Source organism: Stylophora pistillata, chromosome 2, assembly GCF_964205215.1.
Source record: "Stylophora pistillata chromosome 2, jaStyPist1.2, whole genome shotgun sequence".
In the NCBI taxonomy this organism is placed as follows: domain Eukaryota; kingdom Metazoa; phylum Cnidaria; class Anthozoa; order Scleractinia; family Pocilloporidae; genus Stylophora; species Stylophora pistillata.
This window is the reverse complement of record NC_142520.1, coordinates 18,647,201-18,675,144: the sequence shown is the minus strand read 5'-3', so window position 1 is coordinate 18,675,144 and position 27,944 is coordinate 18,647,201. Positions and strand designations below refer to the sequence as shown.

At 38.4% G+C, this 27,944-nt stretch overlaps 1 protein-coding gene, 1 non-coding gene and 1 pseudogene across 2 annotated transcripts in view; 2 read left to right on the top strand and 1 right to left on the bottom strand.

Moving 5' to 3' along the window:
• LOC111339894 (uncharacterized) overlaps positions 1-27,944 on the top strand; it is a 449,109-nt gene that overhangs the window by 319,699 nt on the left and 101,466 nt on the right. The window lies entirely within an intron of this gene.
• LOC148737550 (uncharacterized) lies at positions 206-24,437 on the top strand. Its single transcript, XM_088748942.1, has 15 exons — positions 206-356; positions 2,842-3,104; positions 6,159-6,273; positions 6,648-6,773; positions 7,961-8,086; positions 8,391-8,513; positions 8,761-8,883; positions 9,390-9,515; positions 9,959-10,084; positions 10,423-10,548; positions 11,174-11,293; positions 14,460-14,579; positions 18,316-18,441; positions 20,236-20,604; positions 22,160-24,437. The coding sequence occupies exons 1-15, from the start codon at positions 284-286 to the stop codon at positions 22,372-22,374; spliced, it is 2,277 nt and encodes a 758-aa protein (XP_088605068.1). The 5' UTR covers positions 206-283; the 3' UTR covers positions 22,375-24,437.
• On the bottom strand, positions 4,012-4,637 carry LOC148737551 (uncharacterized; annotated as a pseudogene).

Below are 27,944 nucleotides of genomic sequence, written 5' to 3'. Positions count from 1 at the left end.
CGCTGGTCCGGATAGAGAATGAAAGGTGGAAATAACTGCCTGAGGAGAATAGTAACCAAGTTTACTGTTTCAGCACACATTAATTAATCTCACAGCGTCTCTGTGACGGGTGACGAAACATCCTTCATATATCACGACAACATGTGATTGGCTAACACGTTTTTAGGAGGTGTAACCTTAATTGGTGGTACAGCTCAGTCAACAAACTGCTGTTAAGCTCTTCGGTTTGCTCCACCGCTCCAAAACATCGAAAGGATTTCTTTTCAGCCTGTTTTTCGCGGACATGGGAGTTTTTCTCCTCTTGTTCCCTATCTCTGTGGTTCTTTCTCTCGGACAATTTCAGTCCTGCCCAGATGGTATGTTTTTAAGCTGGCATTTTTTGAAAAGAAACCTTTATTATTCTGCTCTTAATTGTTCAGCTAAGCAATATATCAAAGGAAACGCATATTTTCGAGGACTAAAATTCTCGTATATAGAGGCCTAACTAACAAAATGGGTAGTGAAACTCATCGTCCATTTTAATGTGCTGTTATCTTTTGTTCATTCAAAACTATTCTAGATTTTTTTTTCACAATTTGTGAAATGTGCTTGCAAAGGTTTTTAGTTATAACCGAACAACATCCGCAATTACTGAATTATTTTCAGACACTCATAAAGGTCCACTAAAATTTTATCAAGGTCATCTAAAATTAATGAATATATTTTCAGAAATCCTTTATTTTAATTCTGGCACGAACTGAAGGAAGAGCCTAAAGTTAGCCCGGCACTCAAGGAAATAACAATTGATATATCAACTAGCCAGTTGGAGAGGATATTTTTTTTTAAGTCAAAGAATTGCCTTCCTTCTTTTTACATTCTCCTGTAGAATAAGAATCTCTCTTTGGGTAGTTAATTGTTCGCTGGTTTCATACTTAGTTCACATAATTTGTTTTTAATTGCAGAAAATTCTCGTAGTAAAAATTTATACACCTCGAAAACATATTGCCGACAGGTGTTAAACATATAACAAAACGAGTATCTTGTAATTTTTAGAACTCGGCATTCGAGGCATATTATCTCCGTCATAGCAGCCTTCCTGTGTTATGTACATACAGAATTACGCAATTTTTGGAAGCGTAATGAGTAAGTTTTTTCAAAGCTAATAAAAACAGCGAGAAAGTTGTTGAAATGCAGGCAGAGTATTATGTTTCCAATAATGGAAAAGGAATGCTGACTGCGAATGAGCGAGAACATCAAAACTTCTCACTCGACAGGTGGCTAAGAGATAGATAATATGGATGTCTAACCATGAACATACTGAAATTAGTTTTATTTAGCAGCTCTTTATTAGTGCATTTTCCTAATTCAATCAAAATTTATGCACAATGAAGCGATGGGGAGATTTTAATCTTCAATAGCGGTTTCCGAGGGTTTTTATCAAATCATCATGGACACGTTTTATCTAAACCAAGTTTATTCGATATGGATAATGAGAACAACAAAACAGAACAAAAACAAAATAAAGATCACAATGCAAAATTAAGAATTTGTTCGTGCTTGGCGCATGCATTTCATAAAATGAATGTACCGCAGCAGGAAGTTTTCAGAGCACGTGGGGAGCATAAGAGTTAAATGAAGTGAGGCCAAGAGATATTCCAAGACCAAACCTTTTCACAAGGAAGTGCTAAATTTTCTGCTTGGAAGCGAAAACCGAACGAATTTCCCGCAGTTACAACACCTGCGAAATGCACTTAGCATGCTTTAATAAGTTTTTGCTAGAATTTACGACGAGAATTTGTTTGTGTTGAAAATTGTAAGCTTTTAAGACAAGTAATCGATTCAACAACACTCAAATATTTCGTACTATTTTAAAGAAGGGTAAGAAAGCTCAGATTTCTTGCTACGGCCATAAATCGTCCTGCGTTTAGGGATAACATAACGTCAACTCCAAAGCTATTTTCGTCTATTCACAGAGCTTAAAAATCATTGTTTTTTTATGCAAATATCTACTTTTGTTGAGCTTCGAAAGATGTACAGTGTACCTCAATCGGAGAAAGAGAGCTCGGCTAAGCTAGACGGGAACTTACCAACTGAAGTGAACTGCACACGTCGTGTTATGTATACACGGCCATGCCTGCGTAGAGATGTCCATCAGAGTGGCTCATTAGAAGTTAAGCAGGATTTGCACGCGCGCGTTATCATAGTAACTTTAAGATAGGTGAGGAAAATGTTATTTCAAATATTAGGCACAAGTTGGGAGTTCATGATTGAAATCTCTTGCCTCTTTCACCATTGAACATTAATGGAAGTTATTGAGTTTTCTGGGCACGAATTATCCTCGGGGTTTGGGCTCGTCAAGGTACACTTTGCAATTTTCGGTATCATTTTTATTAACTGTGAAGCTAGTTGTTTCAGGAGTTCCGCAGAGAGTAATTGCAAGGAAAAACAAAGAGAGATATACTTTGTTTGATGTAAGCTGGGGCAACAGGGATCAAAAGAAAAGAAAGAAAAGAAAGAAAAGACTTATGTGGCTTTTGGAGGTCATACAATCCTTTTCTAGAGATCTTTTCGACTCGAAAAAAAATAAAGAATATTTTTAATTTGATCTTGGCATCTTAATGAGTATGTGTAAATAAGTGACTTAGCTCTATGGATTCGGTGCCTAATAAGTTATCTGTCTATCTATCTATCAATCTATCTATCTATCTATCTATCTATCTATCTATCTATCAGTCTATCTATCTATCTATCTATCTATCAGTATAAGTACGAAGCGCTTGGAAGGCGAGTTTAACAACAACTGAGACTTTTAGAAGTCATGACCCATGTCGCTATTTAACTTTTAATGATTTGTATTTTTAGATCAATGCCGTATATTAGCCTTTCCATCGACTCTGTTCTTCGTGGGAGAACGTCTCATTAACCACTCCATAGCAAATATCAGTGTGATTGACAGGGACACGTGCGAATATCGTTGCTACCTGGACTATAACTGCGTCAGCGTTAACTTTTATTTTGGAGAAAATGGAGCAGAAGCACACAACTGTGAACTAAATAACTCAACGGCTAAAGAGTATGATGAGGATCTGGTACAAACAGCGAACTACGTGTACCATGGAACTAAGGTACATGGACGAGTTGTTAATTAAATGTCAATCGCGCTTCTCTATCTTTAAGCTATTCATGAGAGCTGAGGGATACTTGCATTCATTATTTGTTATTTTACATAATTTTTAAACACCTGCTAACGTCGTTACGGATCTTTTGTAGATAAGCAATTACCAAAATCAAAAATCCTTTGAGTGTCGCTACGCGATTTTCCTTTATTCTCAACTGAATACAACGATTTACATGGAGGAAAAAATCATACTTCTTATCACACATGGTCTGAAAGGAGCAGTCGCTAATTCTCGTGGAGTGGTCGCTCGGCCATCCGGATCCGCGACACCCCTCAACCAAAAAGTTCTAACTGTCAATCTTCGAGATTGAAGGAAATCTTTTCAACTGAATGAAATGGAGTTATCGTGGCCAAAAAAAAATTGAAGAAACGAGATAACAATTCGCGATCAGGATCAAATGGTCAACAGTTTGATTAGGGCTTGTCTTGCTTTAATAGCTACCTTCCGGTTTGGGCGCTCAGTGGTAATTTTTTGTTTGCTTCTCTGGTGGCTTGCATCATACTGGTCATCCTCACCTCCGCTGGGCTGGGTTGGGCTGGGTTGGGCTTTCTCGTTGTACAGCACATTCCAGGGGGTACAAGAAGTTGAGCGTATGGTTTAGCAACTTGCCTGTTCGGATTGTTGCGGCTCTGATTTCCCCATCTGTACTTGAAATTAGTTTCTCCACAACGGCTAATTTCCAGGTACCTCGTGGCGTGTTTTCCTTCAGAAGTACAACGTCTCCTTTAATGGGTTGGGTTGAGGATTGTATCCTGGGAGCTTTTAAGTGGTTCCGAGTCAGTTCACGCAAACTCAGAACACATTCGTTGAACCGTAGGTTCCAAAACGTTTCATGATGTTTCTGAACCTTACGTCACTTGTCAAGGAGTTTTTTTGAAGAACTCAATTCGCTAAGGAAATCTGGGTCTTGCTGTCGATCTTCTTCTGCTGGAGATGGTACGCCTGTATTTGGGTTAAGGCTGAGGAAATTTCCTGGGGTGAGTGTGAATCCAGAGCTGAAGTCAGCTACTACGCAGACTAATGGCCGGGAATTGATTACTGCTTCGACTTCCTTTACAACAGTTTCCAGTTGAACTATAGTAAGACAAATCTTCCGATACTCTTTCGAAGAGACTCCTTCACAAGTCCGATAAGCCTTTCATAGAAACCACCCATCCAGGGGGCCAGTTCAATGATGAAGCTCCACTTTGTGCCTTCGTTGGCCAGGTAACTTTGTGTGTCAGGACTTGTCATGGGGTGTTGCCATGCTTCTTCAACAGTCGACTTTACCACTTTGAACTGGAAAGCATTGTCGGAAGTTATCTCCTTCGGTTTTCCACGTGTGGAAATGAATCTTCTTAGGCAGAACAGGAATTTTTCAGCGGTCATGTCATGAACGACTTCTAAGTGAATAGCCCTAACAGCTAAACAAGTAAACAGACACAACCAGACTTTTTGGGTTGCTGATGGCTGACTGACTTTCACATACAAGGGTCCAAGATAGTCATGTAATGTTTCAAGGTGTTTTTACAATCTTCAACTGGGACGACTTCCACAATTCCCTTCTGCCCTTGGTCCTGGATTACGGCATCTTATTTCTGGAGATGTTTGTCATTTCGTGACGGTCTATTGACTTGGGATCTCAATCTTCCCATTGCCAGTTCATAATTGGTTGGTAATGATGGAGACTGTTCTTTCCAAGGCCAGGTTACTTGGTACCGTCCGTCTTCAAAGTGGATTGTTTCGTTAAATATTTGTAAAGCTGTGTCATCTTCATTTTCTTGTACAGGCTCTCTGATGCCCAGGGTTTCAAGCTTCCAAAACTCTTCAAGTTGTGTCTTTTGTGCAGCTAATGGCTGCTTGTCATCAGACCGAGCACTCAGATGTACACTGATAGGACTGGACGCGTAGGTCAGCATTGGGATGGAGCTGTCTGGTTTGTCATCATGACACTTTACTCTGCCTGTTAGGATCCATCCCAACTTGGATTCCATGAGGTTTAATCCTGGACTGACTGCTTTCATGGCAATGTCACCAGAGAAAATATCACAGTAATAATCATTTCCTAGCTACAGTTCTATGTTGGCAGTTTCTGTAGTTGAGGGTACTGAGTCGGCAAGGGGGATATCCTTCAGTAGGTGACTGAGTTTCTGTGGGTTGAAGTAGGTTCGTTGTAGGTTACCGGTTATCGTGGGTACAACATTGACTCTTAAATGCAGAGATGATCCACCCTTTGTTAAAAGCCGGAGTTCAGTGATAGGAGTGTGAAGCTCTCTGGGTTTTGATACACTGCATGTATACACTGTTAGTGTTTCTGATCCTGTGATTGGCAACTGGAGTTTTTCTGCTAGCTCGTTGGTGATGCAGGTCCTTTGGCTGCGAACGTGGTTTTTCTTTATTCTCAACTGAACGCAACGATTTCCACAGAGGAAAAATCCTACCTCTTCTCGCACATGGTCTGAAAGGAGCGGTCTATAATTCTCGTGGAGTGGTCGCTCGGCCCTCCGCGATATTGAGTGCCTTGAGGACACCCAACACTGTTCACATGAGCGAGTAATTTGTCGCATCCATTTTAGAACCATGTTCACCTGCCTTGAGTAAACAATTTATCGCTGTTCTATTAATGAAAGCACAACCACGCTTCTAACAAGAAAATTCTCGGGAGCAAAGATAACTGGAATGGTCATTTTAAGGCATTTCTGCAAAAGGCAGTTTTATTCCATTGTTTTCGAAGCTTAAAAACAATCGCAATAATTAGATCCATCTCATGGCTCAGGGGATGCTTAGAACAGGCAGAAAGATACAATTGAGCTACGACCGGGATTCCTAAATGCTGTTCTTAGGAACGTCACTATACTCTTTAAATCCTATCTACAGGCGCCCCCTACAGATTTCTTTTATTTTCTTTTTCTTATCCTTTTTTTTGTACTCAAGTTCTAGGAGAGATGTCGGAGAATGCTGTTAAGGTATTGAGCAATTAATTGTGACATCCCATCTCTTTTTTTCCTGTTTATTTTTAAGAATTTTTGTGCTCAATCTCCATGCAAAAACCACGGCACCTGCCAGTCGGGATTCACAACAAAACGATATCGATGCTTATGTGCGTCTGGATTCACTGGCCACGATTGTGAAAAAGGCAAGACAAAATAATTAAAATTAATTTTGTACAGTTTATTACAACACGGGGGCTTATTCCTTCGGACGGTTTAAGATTCAAAATCGGCTCTACTTCTATTATGAAACGAGATTTCAATTTTGTTGCTCTTTCTTTAGAAAGGAACTCAAGCCAGCCCCATTATGTGTTTTTAAGTTGGCATGTCACTCCAGCCTATTACAGGCATTCCGTGCAGGGAAAAGTGGGGTTACAAATTTTCCTCTCCACAGCCCCGCATCTTTTTTTCTAACTTGCTTCTTCATACACCACAGCTGACAAAAAGCATTACATGTCATATTTCCTTCCCCCCCCCACTTCCTGCGACCTCTGTCATTCAGTATTTTGACTTTATTTAGACATAAACGAGTGTGCAACAGATACCCACCACTGCAGCAATGAAAACGTCGTTTGCCGAAATACCAAGGGATCATTCAGATGCATTTGTAAACGTGGATTCACCGGGGATATACATAATTGCACAGGTAAAGAACATTGTAAAAACACAAGTTTTATAATACTAATGATAACGTACTCCAGCCATCGCATCTAAGAAACAAAAGTTTCCCCTTACACAACTGTATTAATAAGCGGTAGAATTGGTTTTGCATTGTACATTAGCCTCTCGTTCCCCTCCCCTCTTCCTAGAGACAACAACGATCATGGACACGATCCATTGATTATATTTAGGACATCGACAATTGTGTTCTAATTTCTCACAACTGTAGCGATAATGCCAATTGTATAAATACCAAGGGATCTTACATGAACAACTACATTTGTAATAATCCTGGATTCAGATAGGATGGATATGAATGCAAAGGTATAATCCTGCAGAGCATGATCTTTTCGATCCAATAAACTTTCATGGATAAAATGGCAACAAGAAAAACAAGAATAGATTGGAATGAAAAGGTGGTACGTTTTGAGCCCGGTAAAGACATAGAGAAAGATGTTTTTTGTCTCGTTACGAGCATGGGACAACGAAAAAATTGCGAGCCCGCCTGGGGAATCAAACCTCAGACCACTGAGCCACAGAGACTCCGTGGTGAGCGGAGTCCATATATGACACGCGTCCTGCATACTGCTAGGATTGGCCGGGTTAATTTTTTTGCGCTTTATGTCCTGAGACGAACTCAAGATCCATTAAAACGGAACAAAACGGGGCTAACGTCCGGGCATATTGACCAAACAAGCTTGGGCAATAAAATATTTATCGTATCGTAAAAATTTTTCGCTTTATTAGAATCAAGAATGAATTGTCTTTCTTAAGAGTCAGGAATGGAAACCAGTTGTTCTTGTAGCACGATAAACCCACAAAAGTCTTTTGTGTCTTCTTTGTTTTGACTGTCTCCTCCCGCTTTTTGCGTCTTCATGGCCGAAAAAATTAAAAAACACCAACTCGGTAACTTTGATTCACGCAGTATTTGTTCTTTATGGGATCACAATGGACAAGAGGCCCATCTTTCCCGCTTTAATCGATATTATTAAGAGCCCAAGCCATTTTCATCAAGACCTATTTCGGTGGAAAAGTAAAGCAATGGACTTGAACTCTCCTATCCGTATTCATCACACGCCTCTAATGAGGAATTGCATAACACTTTACATCACTGCCCCTCGTACCACATTAATTCTTTAGTATTTGGGCATAGTTCTGTCAATTCTATTTCAGACATCAACGAGTGTGTTATGAATACCGACAGCTGTAGTGATAAAAATGCTACTTGTGAAAATACCAAAGGATCGTTCAAGTGCATTTGTAATCCTGGATTCAGCGGGGATATGGACAATTGTACAGGTAATAAACATTGTTCAGAGCATGATGCATAGTCTAAACTAACCTATGGTAGAAACATGCGTTTTATAATACTAACTATGAGGAAATTCGAGTATCATATTTAGGATAATTTAGCTTTTCTCCCGTCAGAACTGGATTAACATACAGCAGACTTGGTTTTCCATTTCAAACTAGCAACCCCCCTCCCTTCCCCATTACCTCCTCCTTTCGATGATAACAACCATGGGTATGGCTCTTTGATTTGAATTCCCTCCTTGTTTGAGATGAGAACGATCATGGGTACGATCCATTGACTTTATTTCAGACATCGACGAGTGTGTCACAAATACCCACAACTGCAGCAAGAACACCAACTGTACAAATACAGAGGGATCTTACAACTGCTCTTGTAATCCTGGATTCAGCGGAGATATGGACAATTGCACAGGTAATGACCATTGTTCAGAGCATGATGCCTAATCCTAACTAACCTATGGTAGGAATTCGCGTTATAAAATCTTAATTTTAAGGTACTTCGACTATCAGATTTCAACTATTAAGCCTTTCTTCCTGCAGATCTGGATTAACATGCGGCAGTGTGAGTTTTCCCTTGCAAATTAGCAATACCCCTCCCCACCCACCTCCTTCTTTTGAAGATAACAATTATGATTATGGTCCGTTTATTTCATTTTCAGACATCGACGAGTGTGTTAAAAAAACCCACAACTGCAGCAAGAACGCCGACTGTATAAACACCGAGGGATCCTACAACTGCTCTTGTAATCCTGGATACGGAGGGGATGGACATAAATGCCGAAGTATAATCCAGCAGAGCATTCCATAACATGATTTAAGATAAGTGCATTTTATGTCTTCCTCGTTGGGGTCAGAATAAGTTTGATCCTCCCTCCATTGGTAAGGTAAAGTCTGTTTACCAGCCAAATGGTCCATTAGACCTGCACTTGGCTCCAATTTCCGTAGCATGAAGCGACCATGAGTACTACTACCTCCCCATGGATAGGATGCAGGGCTACCCCCCAGCCTTGAATTCGACTGTACCCATTTAAATACCTGGGTGAAGAAAGGCACCATGAGAGTCAGATTCGAGTGCACCAAACATGAGTCCACCACACCTCTCACACTAGAAGTGAGATTAAAGTTTATTTTCCTTACATCACCTTGTGGTTTTTTTCTTTTTTTTTTTTTTTTTTTTTTTTTTTTTTTTTTTTTTTTTTTTTTTTCCATCGGAAGCCCCAATACTGATGCCCTCCTCTTTGTAATTCTTTAGTACTGTAAATGAAAAGGACTGCTGATTTAATTTCAGACATTGACGAGTGTTCTCAAAACAGCCACAACTGCAGCAATATAACTGCCACTTGTAATAATACCAAAGGGTCGTTCAAGTGTATTTGTAAACCAGGATTCAGTGGTGACGGATACAGCTGCACAGGTACTGAATAGTATTCAGAACATGATGCTGTGTCGTATCAGAGCGAACCTTTTAAAAAAACCTTTACAACTGGCCGAACTGAGGCACCATAAATGGTAACCTGATATGATTCAGAAGATGATGCTCCGGTAGATAATTCCTTAGTGGACGACTGAATGCTTTTGATCAACGCAGAAAACCATAAAAACTCTGAAACTCCATGCACAGCTTTAAAAGGGTTTAAAAGGCTTTATTCAGTCTTCGTGTACTTTTGGGATAAAATTAAGCGGAGCGAGGACTCACCTATCTCACTCGTCTGTTTATGGAACTAAGACGAGCCTTAGCTGCACCTAGGAAATTCTTAAAAGGAGCAACTTTCCTATAGCTTTTGTAGCGATATCCCACACTTCCCCATCGTTATATTTTATTACGGTATTGGATACCAACTGTTGACTTTATTTTAGACATTGACGAGTGTGCCGAAAATATCCACAATTGTAGCAAGAGCAACGCCACTTGTACTAATAGCAAGGGATCGTTTAATTGCTCTTGCAACACTGGTTTGAGAGGGGATGGATACAACTGCTCAGGTATTTCATACTATTCAAAAATCGATATTTTGCGTGTAAAACGTACAGATCTACATCTGAGAATTACAATGTATATTTTGGACTTAAAAAGCCTTACTCGCGATGTCTATCATCCGAAGTCACGTTCAAAATCATAATCAATGTTCACTTTTACCATCAAAGTTTGCAAAATTTTTTAAGCATAAAACGCTTTAAAGTCTCCTTTCCTCCTTGCGCCCCAACCCTCCTACCAGCGCTGCAGCCGAGTTATCATTATTATAGTTATGGGTATTATTATTATTATAATTATTATGGTATATCATTATTATTATAATTATGGTGTGTTGATTCTATTTAAGACATCGACGAATGTGCCGAAAATATCCACAATTGTAGCAAGAGCAACGCCACCTGTACTAACAGCAAGGGATCATTCAACTGTTCTTGTAATCCTGGTTTCAAAGGGGATGGATACAACTGCACAGGTATGTCATATTCTTCAGAGTGCGAGTACGTGAATCTATCAACCTCCCTACATAAAAGCTATAACCTTGAGGGAGATGTGATGTTGTGGTATCTATGAAATGAAGGCAAGCTCTATTTTGTATGTTTTTTTTTTTTTGCTTTTTGTTTTTCTAACTATTTTTTAATATTTCTGTATTGTTATTTTTCTTAGTATTATATATTACTATTATCATCATTATTATTATCATTATAATTATCATTGTCATTTGCTAAATTTTTAGAACGTATTTAAACTAACCAACCTCCCTACATAAAAACCAAATAATTTGACGGAGATGTGATATTGTGGTTTCAAGGAAAAGAGGGCGAGCCTAATTTTTTTTCGGTTTTTTGTTTTTGTTTTTGTTTCTGTTTTTAACTCTTTCTCTATTTTTATTACTATTTAAGCAATTATTATTTTTGCTCTAGCTATATATGCAAGTTTAAAATTAATGCATATTTTAGGATTATTGTGAGGCAGTATTTGAATTAAAGCCGAGTTTTTTTCTTTATTATCATTATTATAATTACTATTATTATTGTTATTGTAAATAGTATTGTTATTGGTTTGTCATTTCTTTTGACAGTCTGCTGATTTCATTTCAGACATCAACGAGTGTGTTCAAAACCACATTTGTAGCGAGAACGCCAACTGCACAAACACAGAGGGATCTTACAATTGCTCCTGCAATCCTGGATTCAGCGGGGATGGACATGGATGCGAAGGTAAAACCCTGCAGAATACGATCTTATCAAACGATACAATCCATTGGTATTCCTACTCCCTAGGAATACCCCGGACTAGTATATTGCTTTTCGATTGCAAACTAATATACTGAGTTCCTGAGATGCCGTGACTTAGGAAAAGTACAATTTATGGCTTTCTCAGAGAGAGTTTGAGCCAGCCTCCATTTGGAGTGACGTTAGGTCTCTTATCTTAACAGCAACCTGTGGTTTTCAGATTGGAAGCCAAGTTTCAGCCCCTTTTCATTATTATTTTTTATCAGCATGATTGATACGGACTGCTGATTTCATTTTAGACATTGACGAGTGTTCTCGAAACAGCCACAACTGCAGCGATATAACTGCCACTTGTAACAATACAAAGGGGTCATTTAAGTGCATTTGTAAAAAAAGGATTCAGTTGTGAGAGACACAACTGCACAGGTACCAAATATTATTCAGAACATGATGCTTTGTCATATCAGCGCGAAAAACCTATAGAGCTGGTCCTGACAAGGCGACCGTAAATAGGAATCTGATATTATTTGGAATATTATGCTCTTTTATTGCATCGCTTCCAGCGCCCGTGGGTAAGATGAAGAGAATTCTGTGTTCTGATTGACCTCCCGAGCGGACAAAATGGGCCCATCTTGCTCACTCGGGACTGCCTGCATCGATCACGCGTAAGAAGAAACTTGAATTACAACTAAATTCTTAATTCTTGGACAATGTCGGCAATGGAAACGCAAAAAGCGGCAGAAGACTGTTAAAACAAAGAAAATGGAAATGACTTTCGTGGCTTTGTTGTGCTACAAACACAGTTGGCTTTCTTTCCTGGCTATTGTTATTATTATTGGTAATGTAACTGTTATTATTATTATTATAATTATGTAGTTTAGGCTAGTGATATTTTTCCTTAAAAGGAGAATTGTAACTTGCGAGGTTTTTTTTATTTTTTATACACTTTCATGTTAGATTCATGTTATTATCATTATTATGCCGCAAACACGTTTGGTTTAAATCAGCGTTGGATGTACTTCCTAAGAACTCTCCATGATGTCCAAGATCTTCTAGAGCCACTTGAAGAGGCTATTTCCCATGTCCTTATACCAGCAATCGTAGGGCGCAAGTGTAGCAAACTGGATAGAGACGTTCTAGCACTTCCCGTGCGCCTAGGCGGCCTGAGCTTGAGCAAGCCATGTCACGGGGTGGCACGTGAACATGCCTCATCTATTCAGGTGACATCTTCTCTTGTCGAACATATCATGGCTCAAACTCATCAACTACCTGACGAGTCCCTCATCGCGTCAGGGCGTCAGGCTGTCAAACATGGAAAAGCTGAAGAACTTTCAGAGATTGCAGATAATCTAAAACAATTTGTTTCACGGAAGACCAAGCGAGCTCTAGAACTAGCGCAAGAAAAAGGCTCCTCTGTATGGCTCACAGCTCTTCCCCTTCAAGAACATGGTTTCAGCCTCAGCAAGAGAGAGTTTCGTGATACTGTTAAATTACGCTATGATTGGCCGTTCGATGACATTCCATCAGTGTGCGTGTGGGGAAAACTTCACAGTAGACCACGCAATGAGTGCAAACGAGGGGGCTTTGTTATCCAACGGCATAATGAGTTGAGAGACCTCGAGGCCGACCTTTTGAGTATAGTGTGTACCGATGTCGAGGTCGAGCCAGTGGTCCAAGACGTCACTGAAGAACAACTCAGCAGAGGGTCTAATAGAGCACAAGACGCAAGATTGGACGTTCGGGCGCGTGGCTTCTGGGATCCTCAGAGCTCGGCATTCTTCGATGTGAGGATTTGCCACCCTAATGCCGAGTCTTACAAGGACCGGGAACCGCAGCAGACTTATCGCATCCATAAAAACGACATGAAGCGGCGGTACTCAAGGAGAGTGTTGGATGTTGAGCATGGCTCGTTTACGCCGCTTGTATTTACAACTACGTGAGGAATGGGGATGGAATGCATAAGATACCACAGCCGATTGGCTGAGCTGATAGCCGCCAAGAAAGGGGAACGATACTCGTAAACAATTTCCTGTATCCGAGCAAAGACATCCTTTGCCCTCCTTCGGTCGACCTTAGTTTGCCTTCGAGGATCGCGGGTGAAGCTACGCGCTGCTTATGACTATAATAATTGTGACTTTGAAATCGCAGCTGCCGAGGGAGCCATTGACACTGGTGAATGATTTTTGGCAGCCTTGTATATAGGGTTCTAGATTTGCAATTCACCGTTCTCTTTTCTGTATAGTTTTATATATGCTTTTACTTATCGGATTATTAGACTTTGAATCTGTTCAGATTTGACTCCGTTATCTATAGCTTTCCAAACAATTTGACAAAAAAAAAAAAAGTAGATGTGAGCCGAAAGTGAGTTATTTTGGATCGTTTTTTACGCTGTTAACATTTTGTATTGTAGAGGATTTTATGGAAATTATTGCTAAATAAAGATTATTATTATTATAGTTATCATTATTATTATTATTATTATCATTATCATTATTATCATTGTTATTATTTTATTATCAACATCGTCATTATCATCATGTTTAACTATGATAATAGTTTGTAATTATTTTACCAGTAAAACCTTATTTTGCTTTAGCTATGCAAGTTTAAAACGACTGCAAATCTTGGGATTACTGTGAGGTAGTATTTGAGGTTTAACAGAGGTTTTTTTCATTATTATTACTATTATTGTTATTATTATCGTTATTATAACTAACTTAACATCTAATCAGTTATACAATAACGTTTGAGTAGTTGTCTTAACTTAGTCTGAGCGATGTTTTGAAAATCGACCAACATAGGGGAGTTTATAATAGTGCGAAGAAGGTTTGCCGAGGTTAGAAGCGCTCTGCCCAGTAGAAGGATATATGTTTCTTAGCTAGATACCTGTAAATGATCTAGTCTATGACCCAAGATGGAAAACTATTTTTATGTAGCAAGAAACTAGGAATAGAATAGGAATAGAATTTTAACGAATGCATAATAATAATAATAAAGTTTTAGTATTGCATTAAAACAGTATTATCATTATTATTAGTATTTTCTTCAGTATTATGAGGAGTAAGTTTTACAACTTGTACATGTTGCCTGAATATCAAAACACTTTCGCTGCTTTTTCATTTATTTTAACAGTCTGCTGATCTCATTTCAGACATTAATGAATGTGTTCAAAACCACGGTTGCAGCGAGAATGCCAACTGTACAAATACCGAGGGATCTTACAACTGCTCTTGTATTCCTGGATTCAGCGGGGATGGACATAAATGTGAAGGTAAAATGCTGCAGACCACAATCTTATTAAACAGATACAATCCATCGGTATTCCTTTCTCCTTAAGAACGCCTCTGAACAGGACAGAGCTGAATAACGTATACACATGCGCTGGGTTTTGCCGCAGAAACACGGATTTTGAGTCGTTCGCATGGTTAGTTTCCTATTCTGTTGCCTGGAGGTGTCGTTTTCCTCGCCACTTTTCGTTTACGAAACAACCTCCAAAAACTTGGTACACCCGCTAAAAGTTTTCAAAAATTAATTTTCTCCTTAAAAACTCTGGAAAGAGGAAAGTGCCTTCCACGAAAACAAGGTTCCTCGGTTTTAAAAGTCAGCCCTTATTATTTTCCGCTGATTTCTCTAAATTTTAGACCTGGGACACCTGAGCCCGCGTTGTTGACCGCATACCCTCTGACGTAGCATATCATTATTCAGTTCTGTCCCTGAACAGTATAACGCTTGTCGGCTGCAAACTCATGTACTGAGCTCCTGACATGGCATGGCTTAAGAAAAATACATCCTATGGCTTTGTCTTAGTGGTTAGAATGAGTTTGAGCCGGCCACCATTCGGAGTAAGGTTAGAAACTCCTTCTTTTTTAAGGAGGCTCGAAAGCGTTTTCCACAATTATCAGCAAGCGCCAATCAGTAAAAGATATCAGGACTGTCAAACTTATCATCAGGATAATAACTCGACATATGCATAACACTATGTTAGGGCAATCTGTTTAGGGGGTTCGTCAGGCATTATCTGTTTCCATGGCAACAGTACAGTAGGGCTAAAAGACCCTCTAAAACTCAGTTTTTTAAAGTTATCACAAAAGCTAAGTAGGTGACCTAGTTTTTTTTTCAAATTTCTTAAACATGATCACATTCTCTACCTGTATACGTGGTATAAAAAAAAAATACCTGGTAGAACTTGAATTATTTGGGAAAATGCTGTTTTAAAATGTAAAAAAATTTCCACGCGATAAATTTTTTTAAAATTTTCTTCAGGAATGCGTAATGATGAAAATAATTTGTGTACAAAAAATCAGGGTAGGTCACCGAACTAATTTTCGAGATATTAGTTCATCAACTTAGCAAGGTTTATTTCCGGTTTTTGCAGTTTTAGCTCACACTTTTATATCCGGTCACGCGTTTTAAACGATACCGCTGACTCAGGGGTTCATTTTCGCGAGGACGAGTTCGTGTCCGCGCGATTAATCGATGGATGCCCTCAGCGCGGAAAAAATTGTTTATCCTGAAGATGGATTCACATTGTTTTGTGATTTTACACATTCCTGAAAAATAAGTCATCATTTGAGACTCAGACTGCGTACCGTTACGACAGTTGGGAATGAACTCCGGAGAGAATTCTCTTGCGGAATTCGATATATGATGACAGGTTGATTTTGCAGAGGGCGCAAATGCCAGCACTCCATTGAGACTGTTAATGTTGAGTTTCTCGTACACAGATTGTAGTGTAACATGAGACAAAACAGCATCTGCCAGCTTCTGGACTATGTTTGTCGAAAGATGAAGCTTTCTATCGAACGTCTGGATAGTATCTTGTCGTTTTTCCGAGAAGATGGCTTGATCGAAGGCCTCATTCGGCGATGCACATGCATTTACCATGATTGACCGATATAATTATTGTTCATGTGCAATTTGAAGTGGAGGAGTGAAAATAATTTGGAGTGAAAGGAATTTGCTTTGACGTCTTCCAGATTGTCATGAGCGTCGAACTCAGCGGTAACTAGGGTTTCATGTACGTCAGTAATTTGTTGGTCGTCACGGATTTCGCGAATTTCTATAATTTTCGAGGGACTAGAGGTATGATCAAGTCTTGGCTTAACTTTTCTCTTTTTTTTCTTTGCCACTGCCATAACTGTGAACTTTCATCTTTCCATTTTAAATGGAAAACAAAACAAATTTTGCAATTCTTTCTTAACAAATGCGAGTTTGTGTTTTCGTAGTTGTAATTTACAGTTTATCGAGGGAAATATCAACAATCTTTCTCACAAGTTTAGATGAATATTTTATTTTGATTTTACCGTCTGTTGCTGGATTAGAATTAAAGTCTCATCCACATTTTTACGATCTCTTGTTTACTAAAAAGTATGTTTATTTTTATGGCAACCTTTACACTTCTCTATTTCTATTCATAAAACTGTCAATGTTTACAATCCTGGATCCAACAATGATCTCATTTTCCTTTTCCAGTGAGTTTTTCAGAAAAGTTCTCGGTCATTTCATTTTATTAGGAATAATATTCCATGCGAAACAAATCGTAGCACCCAGTGGTATCCACTTAAATCCTCCTTTAGCTTGTTACATAAAATTTTTTTGACCACTTTCGGCAAGAATCCTGCCATCCGAACATTTTCCTACTTGCCTTCAAGAATTAAACTTTCCATTTTTCATAATTATTCAAGTCATATCCCCGACAATTCCCCATCGTTATTTCTTTAATGATCTCTATTTCAGACTCTTCCACAAGAATCATAATTAAGATCTACTTTCACCTTTAAACCTTGTTAAGCTGAGGTTAAAAAGAAAAAATAAATAAATAAAAAATTACTTGGGCATGTAACGCCCGAACTTCTTCCCCTCCCCTCCCCTCCCCACCCCTCCCGATCCTCGCAGTAATCAGCACTACATAAGCAGTAGTAACTAGCTCGCAATTGGCTTGTTAACCAAGTTGGTAGAGCATTGCACTGGTATTGCAGAAGTCATGGGCTCGAATCCCGTGTAAGCCTGAATTTTTTTCAAGACTTATTTTCACTTCTTCTCAAATAGTGTTCATTGCTGCGAGGATAGCTCTCATACTCCTTTCTTTAACCGCAGCTCACTTATATGATTTTTTGTATATCTATAAACGTTGAATGATCACTTCACGGGTTTCTTACGTAGTAAGAGAATGATTAGTTCCCAGTTGGCTTGTTAGCTCAGTTGGTAGAGGTAATGCAAATTATTTAGAGCACGATAATTTGCCATGTAACTGAGTGCGTAAACCTTCTAACCTCCCCGAAGGCTGATAAACTTGCTAGTGATCTGATATTGTAGCATCTAAGAACACAAGACGAGCCTAAGGGTTTTCTTTATATATATATTTAGTATAATTTCAGAGCTGAACAAAGAGTTTCCAGCAACCTGATTGGTCGAGCGGTTCCTTATATGACGCTATATAAGCCGCTCCGCGCGGTTTGTATAAAATGTAAAACTAAAATGTTAATAAATGTTACTAAATGGTTATTATTTGAGAAATTTCTCTGTTGTTCAGCTCTGAAATTATACTAAAACAAGGCGAAGCGAATATCGTCGAATAATCAACGAGACGAAGTCGAGGGGATTGTTCGACAATATTCACCGAACCTGAGGCGAATAACTGTTTTAGCATAATTTCAGAGCTGAACAACAGAGAAATTTCTAAAATCATAACATTTTAGTAACATTTATTAACATTTTAGTTTAACATTTTATATAAACCGCGCGGAGCGGTTTATATAGCGTCATATAAGGAACCGCTCGACCAATCAGATTGCTGGAAACTCTTTGCTCAGCTCTGAAATTATACTAAATATATATATATATGCTTTTTTTCTATCGTTGTTTTTTATCATTATCATTGTCATTCTGTATATGATTTATTTTACTGTCAGTCCTTGCAAAACGTTTGTCACATGCTGCCTTTATTTTTAAACTCATCCCCAGCCTTCGATCGTACTTATTTTAATGGTCGGTTGATTCCATTCCAGACATCGAAGAATGTGTTCAAGGTACCCACGACTGCAGCGAGGGCAAAGCCATTTGTCTAAATACCGAGGGATCGTTCAACTGCTCTTGTAAACCTGGATTCACTGGAGATGGACACAGCTGCAAAGGTAGAATCTTCACAACCTATCCTATTCAACAAGTTAGTTTCCCTATTTCTGGTATCTACCCGCTGAGGGAAACCAAGCACCAGCGGAGTTTTTGCTTATTGAATGACTGAATCCTGTCAATCAGCTTTCAAAACCATAGTTTATACCCTGAAATTCATCTTTATTTTCTTAATTTAGTCCTTCTTTACTATTTCAATACAACTGTCTGATTGAATGAGCTTGATCCGCACCAACTTAACTTAACTGCTGGGCTAGGAAACTCTTGAAAATAGCTCTTTTTCTCATAGCGTTTTGATTTTCACGAACATAAATACGCTTCTGCTCTTATTGTAGACATTGACGAATGCCCTGAAAATAACCACAACTGTACCCATAGAAATTCCATTTACAAGGGATCTTTCAAGTGCGTTTGTAAACCTACATTTCGCGGGGCTGGAAACGACTGCCAAGATAGAATCTCGTAGAGCACGAGATTATATAATAACTAATCCTCTAAACTTAAGACACCTTATAAATAGATAAATGAACAGATAACTCTTTCAATTCTTCTTTCCGCTCACATAACAAAAGGACCACTTACAATTTAATTTCCATCCAGCGAATTCATTGAAATTCTCATGCTAAAGTCCTAATCTAATTCTCAAGCAAATCAAACACTGATGCTTCTTTGAACATCTCCAGTGCAAATTACTTACCAACTTCAATGTTTTCCAAAACATTTCAGAAGTTTTCACCCCTTCGTGATCTTGCTAAACAGAAATCCTGTATTGCAAATGAAGAAGTTGAGAGTTTTCAAAACAATCAGTTATCTGTTAAAAGCACCCCTGCCTCTACATTTAGACTATAAGCTAGAATAAGAGAGGGCCCCTCCAACAACAGTACTCTTTTTGATAACACTAGCTAATTTCAAAATATTGTTTATGTTTAGACCATATTGACATTTTTATTGACTTGTCAAGACAACACTTTAAGTTGGGTATACAAAATTAAAACTGAACTATAATTTTTAGTTTTATATCTAGGCATCACTCTATACCTTGGACAATAATCCACGCCAGAGTCAAAGTCTTTAAAAATGGATGAAAAAACACCACATGCGTCTACGCATACGGTATTAATCAGACGAGCCGTCCGGCGACTCTTACGCAATCGTATATAAGACCATGATGAAAAAGTCTCTTTTTCAGGGAACGAGGAGTTTCTTGCTGTGATTTAAAAAATAATGGAAAAGTTATAATTGCAGAATTTTTTTTTTTTTTTTTTTTTTTTGTGGTCGTGTAACGGCTTATACCTGTCCATCGTGCCGCATTTAGGTTGAAATTCTCGACACCAAGAGGTCATATGATAAAATGACTATTGATTGCAAAGTAAATGGGAGCGAAGTATTTTTCTGTCCGGCCCTCCCATTCAGGCAATAAGTACATATTATATGCATTCTCGTAATGATTCAGACATGAACGTTGGCGCGAAAGAATTGTGTGGGTCCCATCTGGAGAAGGCATTTTTTTGTTTGATTTTTGACACAATTAAAAAGGAGAGACAAACTAATACCTTTCTCTTTCTCCCTTCTAAAGTAAGTCTTCAAAAAAATTGAAAACAATTTCCTGCTCGTGACCAACGAACCTTTTTTTTGTTTACTGCTGCATGAGAACATCTTTTAAAGAGGATAACGATAAAATGCTATACTTAACCTCTCTGTTTCAGTCGAGAACAGTGTAGAAAATCCAGAAAGACACATTTGTAGAGGGTTTTAGTTTTCCTCTCGAAGATTAATTTAAGGACATTTTTCTCCAGTTTATAAGGACTGTGCTGAGGCGTACAAAAAAGGACAACATATCAATGGAATTTATACAATTGACCCTGACGGTGAAGGTTCCTTTGATGTTTTCTGTAACCAAACCAGAGGCCAAGGGGGATGGACAGTATTCCTAAGGAAACAAAGCGACTCCATCAACTTCAACAGAAACTGGACTGACTACAAGAATGGTTTTGGAAATCTATCTGAAAATTTTTGGCTCGGGTTGGACAAAGTGCATCGCCTGACAAAAAGTGACAAGTACAAACTTATTGTTTATTGGAAAAAGGAAAGTAACTCATTTCATTTTGACCAGTTCCAAGTCGAAAGTGAGGAGGCTTGCTATAAAGTGATAGTGGAGGGGTCAGGTAATGATGAGGCCTCTATGATAACACACATCTTGCCCACCCGTTTTTCTGTAGTTTGTACATTGTTCACGGACAAAGATATTGCGATCATGACTCAGATCCTGTCTTAACTATTCTGCCTCGGGTTCCGGTTTCTGTTCTTTTTCTTCTCTTCTTTTATTTTTTTTCCTTTAATTTTTTTAAATATTCTTCATTATTATCATTTTTCTTTTTTATCATTACCGATGGCTTGTTGTTGTTATCGTTATGTATTTGCGATGTTGTTTTTGTTGTTATATCTCCAATGCCCTATCTTAAGGGAGGAAAGATTCTTGCTGGTCTGAAACGACAAAAATAGGCGACGAGAGTAGGAGAAGAAGCGGCGATTGAGGTTTTAAAAAAGTATCTAGGAACTCTTGAAAAAGTTGTTTCGCCTCTAAAATTCGTTGATGCTCAGTTGCTTTTAGCATTTTAGGCCTCTTTGTTGGTTAGGTCTTTGATGAGTCATAACAAACACTTACCCTTCTCAGTTTACGTTGTGACGATACGTTTTCGGCGTACCAACTGACCTTTCTCGGAAGTCAATACAACAACGGGGTGGGGGGGGGGGGGAGGAGGACTAGCTTTCTAGAGCGACTCGCGGCTAGAGGGGAACTCGTCACGATTCCCTGGTACACGACGATCTGCTTCGAGTGAGCTTTTATGGGCGTCAAGGACGAGATAACCCTTTTTTCCATGGCAAACTTTTAATTCTGAGTCAGGCCAACAACTGACATGACCCCCAGCTTACTCAAGATGGTAATCGGAAGGCCTTTAAAAAGTGCTTACTTAAGTATTGAACTGGTGTGAGGTTCTGTTGTTCTTAAGATTGACAGTATTTAAATAAGAATTAAAAAAAAAAGAAACCGAAAACTTCTCTTTGAAGCTAAATGATTTACATCGAGATATTCATAAACAAAAAATGAAAGAGCAGATTCCCTAGACTGTATGCCACTAAAAATAGGAAACTTAGGTGAGAATTCACAACTCTGATATTGAAAACATACCCATGGTAATCACAACAGAGCAGCTTATAAAATAGAATGAAAAATACAATTAAAAGTTTCTGCTTATCTAAGCAAGGTTGGTATTAAGTTTGATTGTAGGAAAGGAAATTGAAGTTACGAGTATAAACCCAGCTGCCAACTACCATGAGAACCAATTTGCCATTATATTTACCTAAAATTTTACTAGCATTGAATTAGGAAAGTATCAATAGGCAGCTGCAAAATGAAGACAAAGTAACAATGCAAGATCTATTTCCAAGATTTACCGTGGCTTTTCTATATATTTTTAAAAACACCACAATGAACGAAACTCGCATGAATTGAGAACGCTAAAATGCCAAAAACAACAAATAAATATGCCTGAACTTCCACACGGAAAAATCACCAGATTCTCACGTAACAACGTCCAATCAGTGACTTTGATGACGAGATATTCTGCATGTATCGCCTGCTAATGCTACTTATTTCCTAAGCTAAAACTTTGCAAATTCATTGAGCTAGTATATATCTCTCTATTTTTATTTGTCTAGGAAGTGATTGGGGGCCATTGAAAAGTTCCAATGGGCAAAGTTTTGCCACGAGAGATCAAGTCAGCAATGGTCATACAGGGCATATGTGTGTGGAGAAATGTGGGATAGGATGGTGGTACAATAGTACTCTATGCCACTGCCCTCTAGGACATGGAACTTCAGCTGCAAAAAGTAGAATGATGATCAGACCATCCAACTTCTCCCCCACCCCATAAAACTACACCCCGCCCGAGTGGTTAGAATTAGGAGCTTCGTCTGATATCCTTTCTGATGCGTTGAGTAGAAGGCCATATCAGTCAGAGCAATCGGGTTTTTCACCGCTGTCATTCAGAGAAATCTTCCTGTTCCTTTGAGTTAGGCTGTCGGCATTCTTTTATCAAACACACGCCTTGAGTAGTCTGTTTTCTAACTGTCACGTGAACAAAAACTTGTGTGTTTTATAAGCTACAATATGATAGGATTTCAACAAGAAAGATATTCTTTTTGGTGTCGCCATGGTCAGAAATGTCTTAATTGGATGCCGATCTTGGTGGAAGAACATAGATCGCTCTCTCTGTCGGCTTTAACATAGCACACAGAGATTTATAAAGTTGGTAACTTATCGTAGAAACTGTGGTACTGCGTCGGTGGGGGCTATTTGAAGATAATGTGGTTTTATCAACAGAGTTAATAGTGTGAATCACCCACCGTAAAAAAGGTTCTTAAGTGAACGTTTCGGGCGTTAGCCCTTCGTTAGAAAATTTTCAGTTATTAGCGCTGACGATTAACGAGCATTCGAAACGACAGCTCTATCATTTTTTTGTGTTTCTGACAGTACCCAGTTCACGATATCTAGTCTATTTATAAAACTAATTTATCAGACATAGAGATGTGTTGTTCTTGTTGTCTTTTTTTTTTTCAATTTGGTTTGGCATTTTGCTTAGTTGTTGTTGTTGTTGTTATGGCTGCTGGTTTTTGTTTGTTTGTTTGTTTGTTTGCATGATGTTTTTTTTTTCTCGGTTACTAGTCTAAAGACCTGGCCATATGGTCATACTCATTTAGAAATGGTATTGAGGGACTGACTGAAATTAGGTCCATACGTCATGGCCGAGAACCAAACATTTTTCACATCTGGCTCTCCCAACCAGTCACTAAGAACAAATTAGTATAGAAACACCCATGAAATACCGGGTAAGCTTTCAGATAAAAATGAAAATGATACTTTTGTGTCAAGCAATGACTCGCGCCTTTTGAATGGCAGACGATTTAACTGGATCCAATTATTCACGATGTAGTGAAGAGAATTCTATGTCCAGATTCACAGATGTGCCAGACGATAGCACTGACATTCTTACGAAGAAAAAGGCTATTTATGACTTCAACTTTATTAATATATAATTTTTTGCAAGGTACAAAAAGAGAGAAGCAATGAAAGAAAATCCCACCAGAGAGCTGATTGGTATTTCATTGACGTTAATAAAGTTAATAGAATATTACGTGATGGCCGTGTAAATTTGAAAAATGCCGTGTGTTGGCCATTGACCCAGATTTGACTGAATCATTATTAATTTGTAATATATCACTGTTTTAGGTGTAATTGAAGTTTTCTTGTCGTCAATTCGATTAATCAGGAACTTTACGGATTAAAGTGAAACAAAATGGTTTTGTTCCTCTTAGAACAGTAATTTCTGAATGGATCAATATTTTCACACTTTAAGGTATCAGAATGATGGTGGCTTCGAAACTCTAGTAATTCCATTCTTAATTTTGCATAAAATGAAATATTTATAGGGCAATTACTATGTAATGCGCTTCTCTTTTTTATTTTGGCTGTGGGCACATGAAGTTGAAGTTTAGTTTTTCACTACGATGTTCAAGACACTGCTTCTCTCCAGGCACCTTAAATATTAAAACAATGATAGCAACTATTCCAGAAAAAAATTTGCTAGGTACTACATAGAGAAAGTTCAGAGAGTATGATACATTGAAGAATTAGTGTGTGAAAACGACGAAACTGTTTGAAGTCACCATCAAGTTAATATTGTTGGGCCGAAATAGTTTTACAAGGGCCGTTTGTTCCATTCGGATATTGATAAACTGTTATTCGTGTTAGGTGACATATAAGAAAAGTGAAGAAAGTAGGATTCATTAAAGAATTGGTATTAGAAAATAGCGAGACTATTAGGAGGGTAACCGTTGTCACGGCATAATGGCCGTTTTACGTTGAAACAAAGCAATGTATTAATGTTCTTAATTAGATTAAGCTCAATACATCCATGAATAAACTTTTTATGTCAAATACAATTTCTGGTAGCTTTATTCACTTCTCTATAAATAGAAATTAAAGGGACCACGCGGCAAAATAGCTACTTATGAGAGGTCACCTTACTTATTACTCCAACCAGCATACTGCTATCCAGTGCTTAAAACCTTTTTGCTTTATAGTTCGCCTTGCATGTTTAAAAATTTGTACACAGAGTGGTCTGCAGTCTATGATAAATCCGTTGCACGTTGTACAACAAAACCTGCATAGGCCAGGTGGCTAGATTTGTCTTCAAAAGTTCGTAATAGCTTTCACTTTTGCTCTCCACAATTAGGCTAAGCTGCATTCTTAGACCAACGTCTTTCAGTCATAAAAGATGACATTCAAATAAGGGGGAGGGCGTGGGGGGGGGACGTTAAAAAAGTTCCGCGTAATAGGCTCCTGGAGATATACCCTGGATGGGGTCACAAGTGGATAAACCAATAAATTGAGTTACATATTGATACCTTAAAAAAAAATGCCAATTTAAAGTGTTTTGAGAGGACTACCAAGAAAGTCACATTGACTAGTGGCCCTGTCTATCAGTTTGACATTGATGTAAATGTGAATTACGGTATCGCCACTTTGGATTAGGCAGATAAGAATATTGCAGGACGACGCTAAGTGTAAAACAGGTAATTGAACCAATTTAAAGTTTGTGAGTACCTCGTTCCGTAAATGTTATCGTGGGAAAAAGTGATACCGGCATCTTGTCGAAATTATAGTATAAAAGATAGCTATACATGAGCGAAGTGCATGAGGGATATAGCTATTATTAATTCACCTTCAGTCTGGTTCAAAGCCTAGGAAAGGCTTTAAGGAAATTTTTATTAACGCAAATAGTAACTTGTGTATTTCGCACGACTTCGTTTGCGTATTAATGATCGAGATAGACTAAAATCAATTCGCACAGACATGGATCCGTGTCAGGCATATACCTAAGATGAAAGGGGCGGACTTTGCTCAAAGAAGTCATGTTCATTGAGGCTTTAATAACGATTCAAAGTAATAAGAAAAGAGGTGAGTTTTAACGTGAAACGGTCTAAGCACAGGATGTGGAAACAGAGGGTAAGAACACTCAATTGCCAGTATTTGTTGACATAAGTGTAATAGAACGTGATAAGGCACTCAATATTTTGGTACAGTACATTCATGTCAAGTTACTATACTGCACTGCGTTTGGTTCCTTTCAATTAAATGACCATATATAGGGAAGTGTCATTTACAATCTTGCATCAGTAATAATCAATTCCTCTTTCGCTCAATAACTTTATTTTACTTTATTTAACTATGTATTTACAAGAGGTTTTTGATATTTCATCGTAGGAGATGATGAATATTACAGAATAGCTTTTATGTGCGATGATGTCATTTCTTGAAAAATGACGGTCCAAGCCTACTTTGCATTAAAATGTTCAGGAAATTTTACCCCGTCTCAGTGGTTTCATGTGGGCCTAGGGTAAGAGTGAGTATTGTGACGTAAACATTCAGAGGGCCCATTGCCAATTAATTTCTTATCATAATTTGCACAGCTTATCTGATTGCTTGTTATTAGATGCTGATGAATGCCGGGCTTCGTTACCTGTCTGTACTTGTCTGTGATCCGAATGCTATTTGCCAAAATACCCCTGATTCGTATATTTGTGTATGTAAACCTGGAATTATTGCAGATGGGAAAACTTGCACTGGCAAGAGAGCTTATAGCTCGCTTTTCCTTGAAAGTTTTTGAATAAGTGTAAACGTGAATAACAGGCCTGCACATCTTAAACCGAGAGGGCATAGAAGCTGATCCTGCTCGTAGAGCTACAGAAGAAACTTTACACAAAAGGGCACGAAGGAATATAAAAAATTTATATCTAACTACCCCACCGCACAAGCAATGCGATATTTTTATCGGTTACTTAGTATGAGACTCTATGTCTCTTACTAAGTAACCAGTCTTAATAAGTAACCAGTCTTAATTAAGTTACTTAGTAAGATACTCTATGTCTCTTACTAAGTAACCTAATTAAATCAGCTACGGCGGCGACCAGTTCACAAAACTGCATTTCAGCAAAATTTTCCCACACGATGCTAAATAAATGCGGAAACTTGAATTCACCTTAGCATTTTACTTTTAGCATAAAAACATGGTTTTGCTGTTAGAGTTACATAAAACCAAAATAATGGTAAGGAATTTACTCCTCTAATAAGGTGTAAAATCCTTGTTACAAGGTCTCAATGAAACCGTAGCAATGGAAGTCAAGTTTTATAATTTTGCTGCAGACCTCCAATTAAAAGGGGTTCAAAACATCTTTTAACACCACGCTCCAAGGGACGCATAAGAACGTTCGGGTTCAATTCTCTTATTTACCAAACCATTTATCGTATGTGGAAAGAGATAACGGTGTTGTTTCCTTTTAGTTTAATAATCCTTTATACGACGGGTTCACTGATTTCTCAACCAAAATAAACTTTTACCTCGTCTCAGGAAACTGTACAAGGTGTTAGATGGTTGTGGTTAGGCGACAAAGTTTGAGCTACGACGTAAGAGTACTTTTCCACTGAATGTCGAGATATCAAATCCAAAAGCAAACTTGTTACCAGGGTTATCTGGTAGGAGAGAGTATCCTAAGAACGAAGGTGATCACGAGAAAACCATTGAAAACCAATGAGGGGCAAACAGTGAGTAGAGAATCGTAGGAACCAAAATGGAGGATCTGGTGCTAACATTGCTGGCAATCTCCGGCTGCCTAATCTTGTTGCAGGTTCAGGCGATATATTTTATCATGTGTGCCGCAAAATTTCTGAGGAAAAGCAAATTATTATTGCAAGGAAGTTTAACGTCAGCCACACTTAATCGCCGACGACGTAGAAGGCTTGGCATCTGTCCAACTCAAACTTGCCTCAGTGGCATCTGGATCTACTCTAGCCTATTTTGGGGGAGGCATTTTCACTTTGTCGATCGAACGATAAAACAACACTGGGCTTGGTAACCATTTCATTTAGAATGTTCCCAGAGTTGTCGTTGTGTGTAAACGGTCAGGAATCCGAATATCCTTTCAGTGTAGATGCCTAAGAATCCGAATACTCCAAAATTGATGAATCCGGAAACCTTTACGAATCCGGAAAACTCTCCTCTAGTGTAAATCTAGTCTAAGAAACTCCTAAACCACGTAAAATGCCAAAATTTCTGATTAAAATTTACTTATATAAATAAAATATTGTAGTCAAAATCCACAAATCAAAGAAATTCGCACCTGTACTAACGATTCGCTAAAGGCAAATGTACGTATATGAGTTAAATATACAGAACAGGAAAGCAAAAACGAAATACAAATAAAACAGGCAAAATGACGGACAAAATAACGAAATTTAAAAGATTATGTGACAATTGCGACGACGACGATTACGAAGATTTATATGCGATCTTTGCCAGGTCTAGCAAGGATCTCTTCTCTAAAGACTTCGTGCATTTTTCTGAGGACAGGTGTTTCTCTAAGGCAGAATGCCTTTAAAAAACTC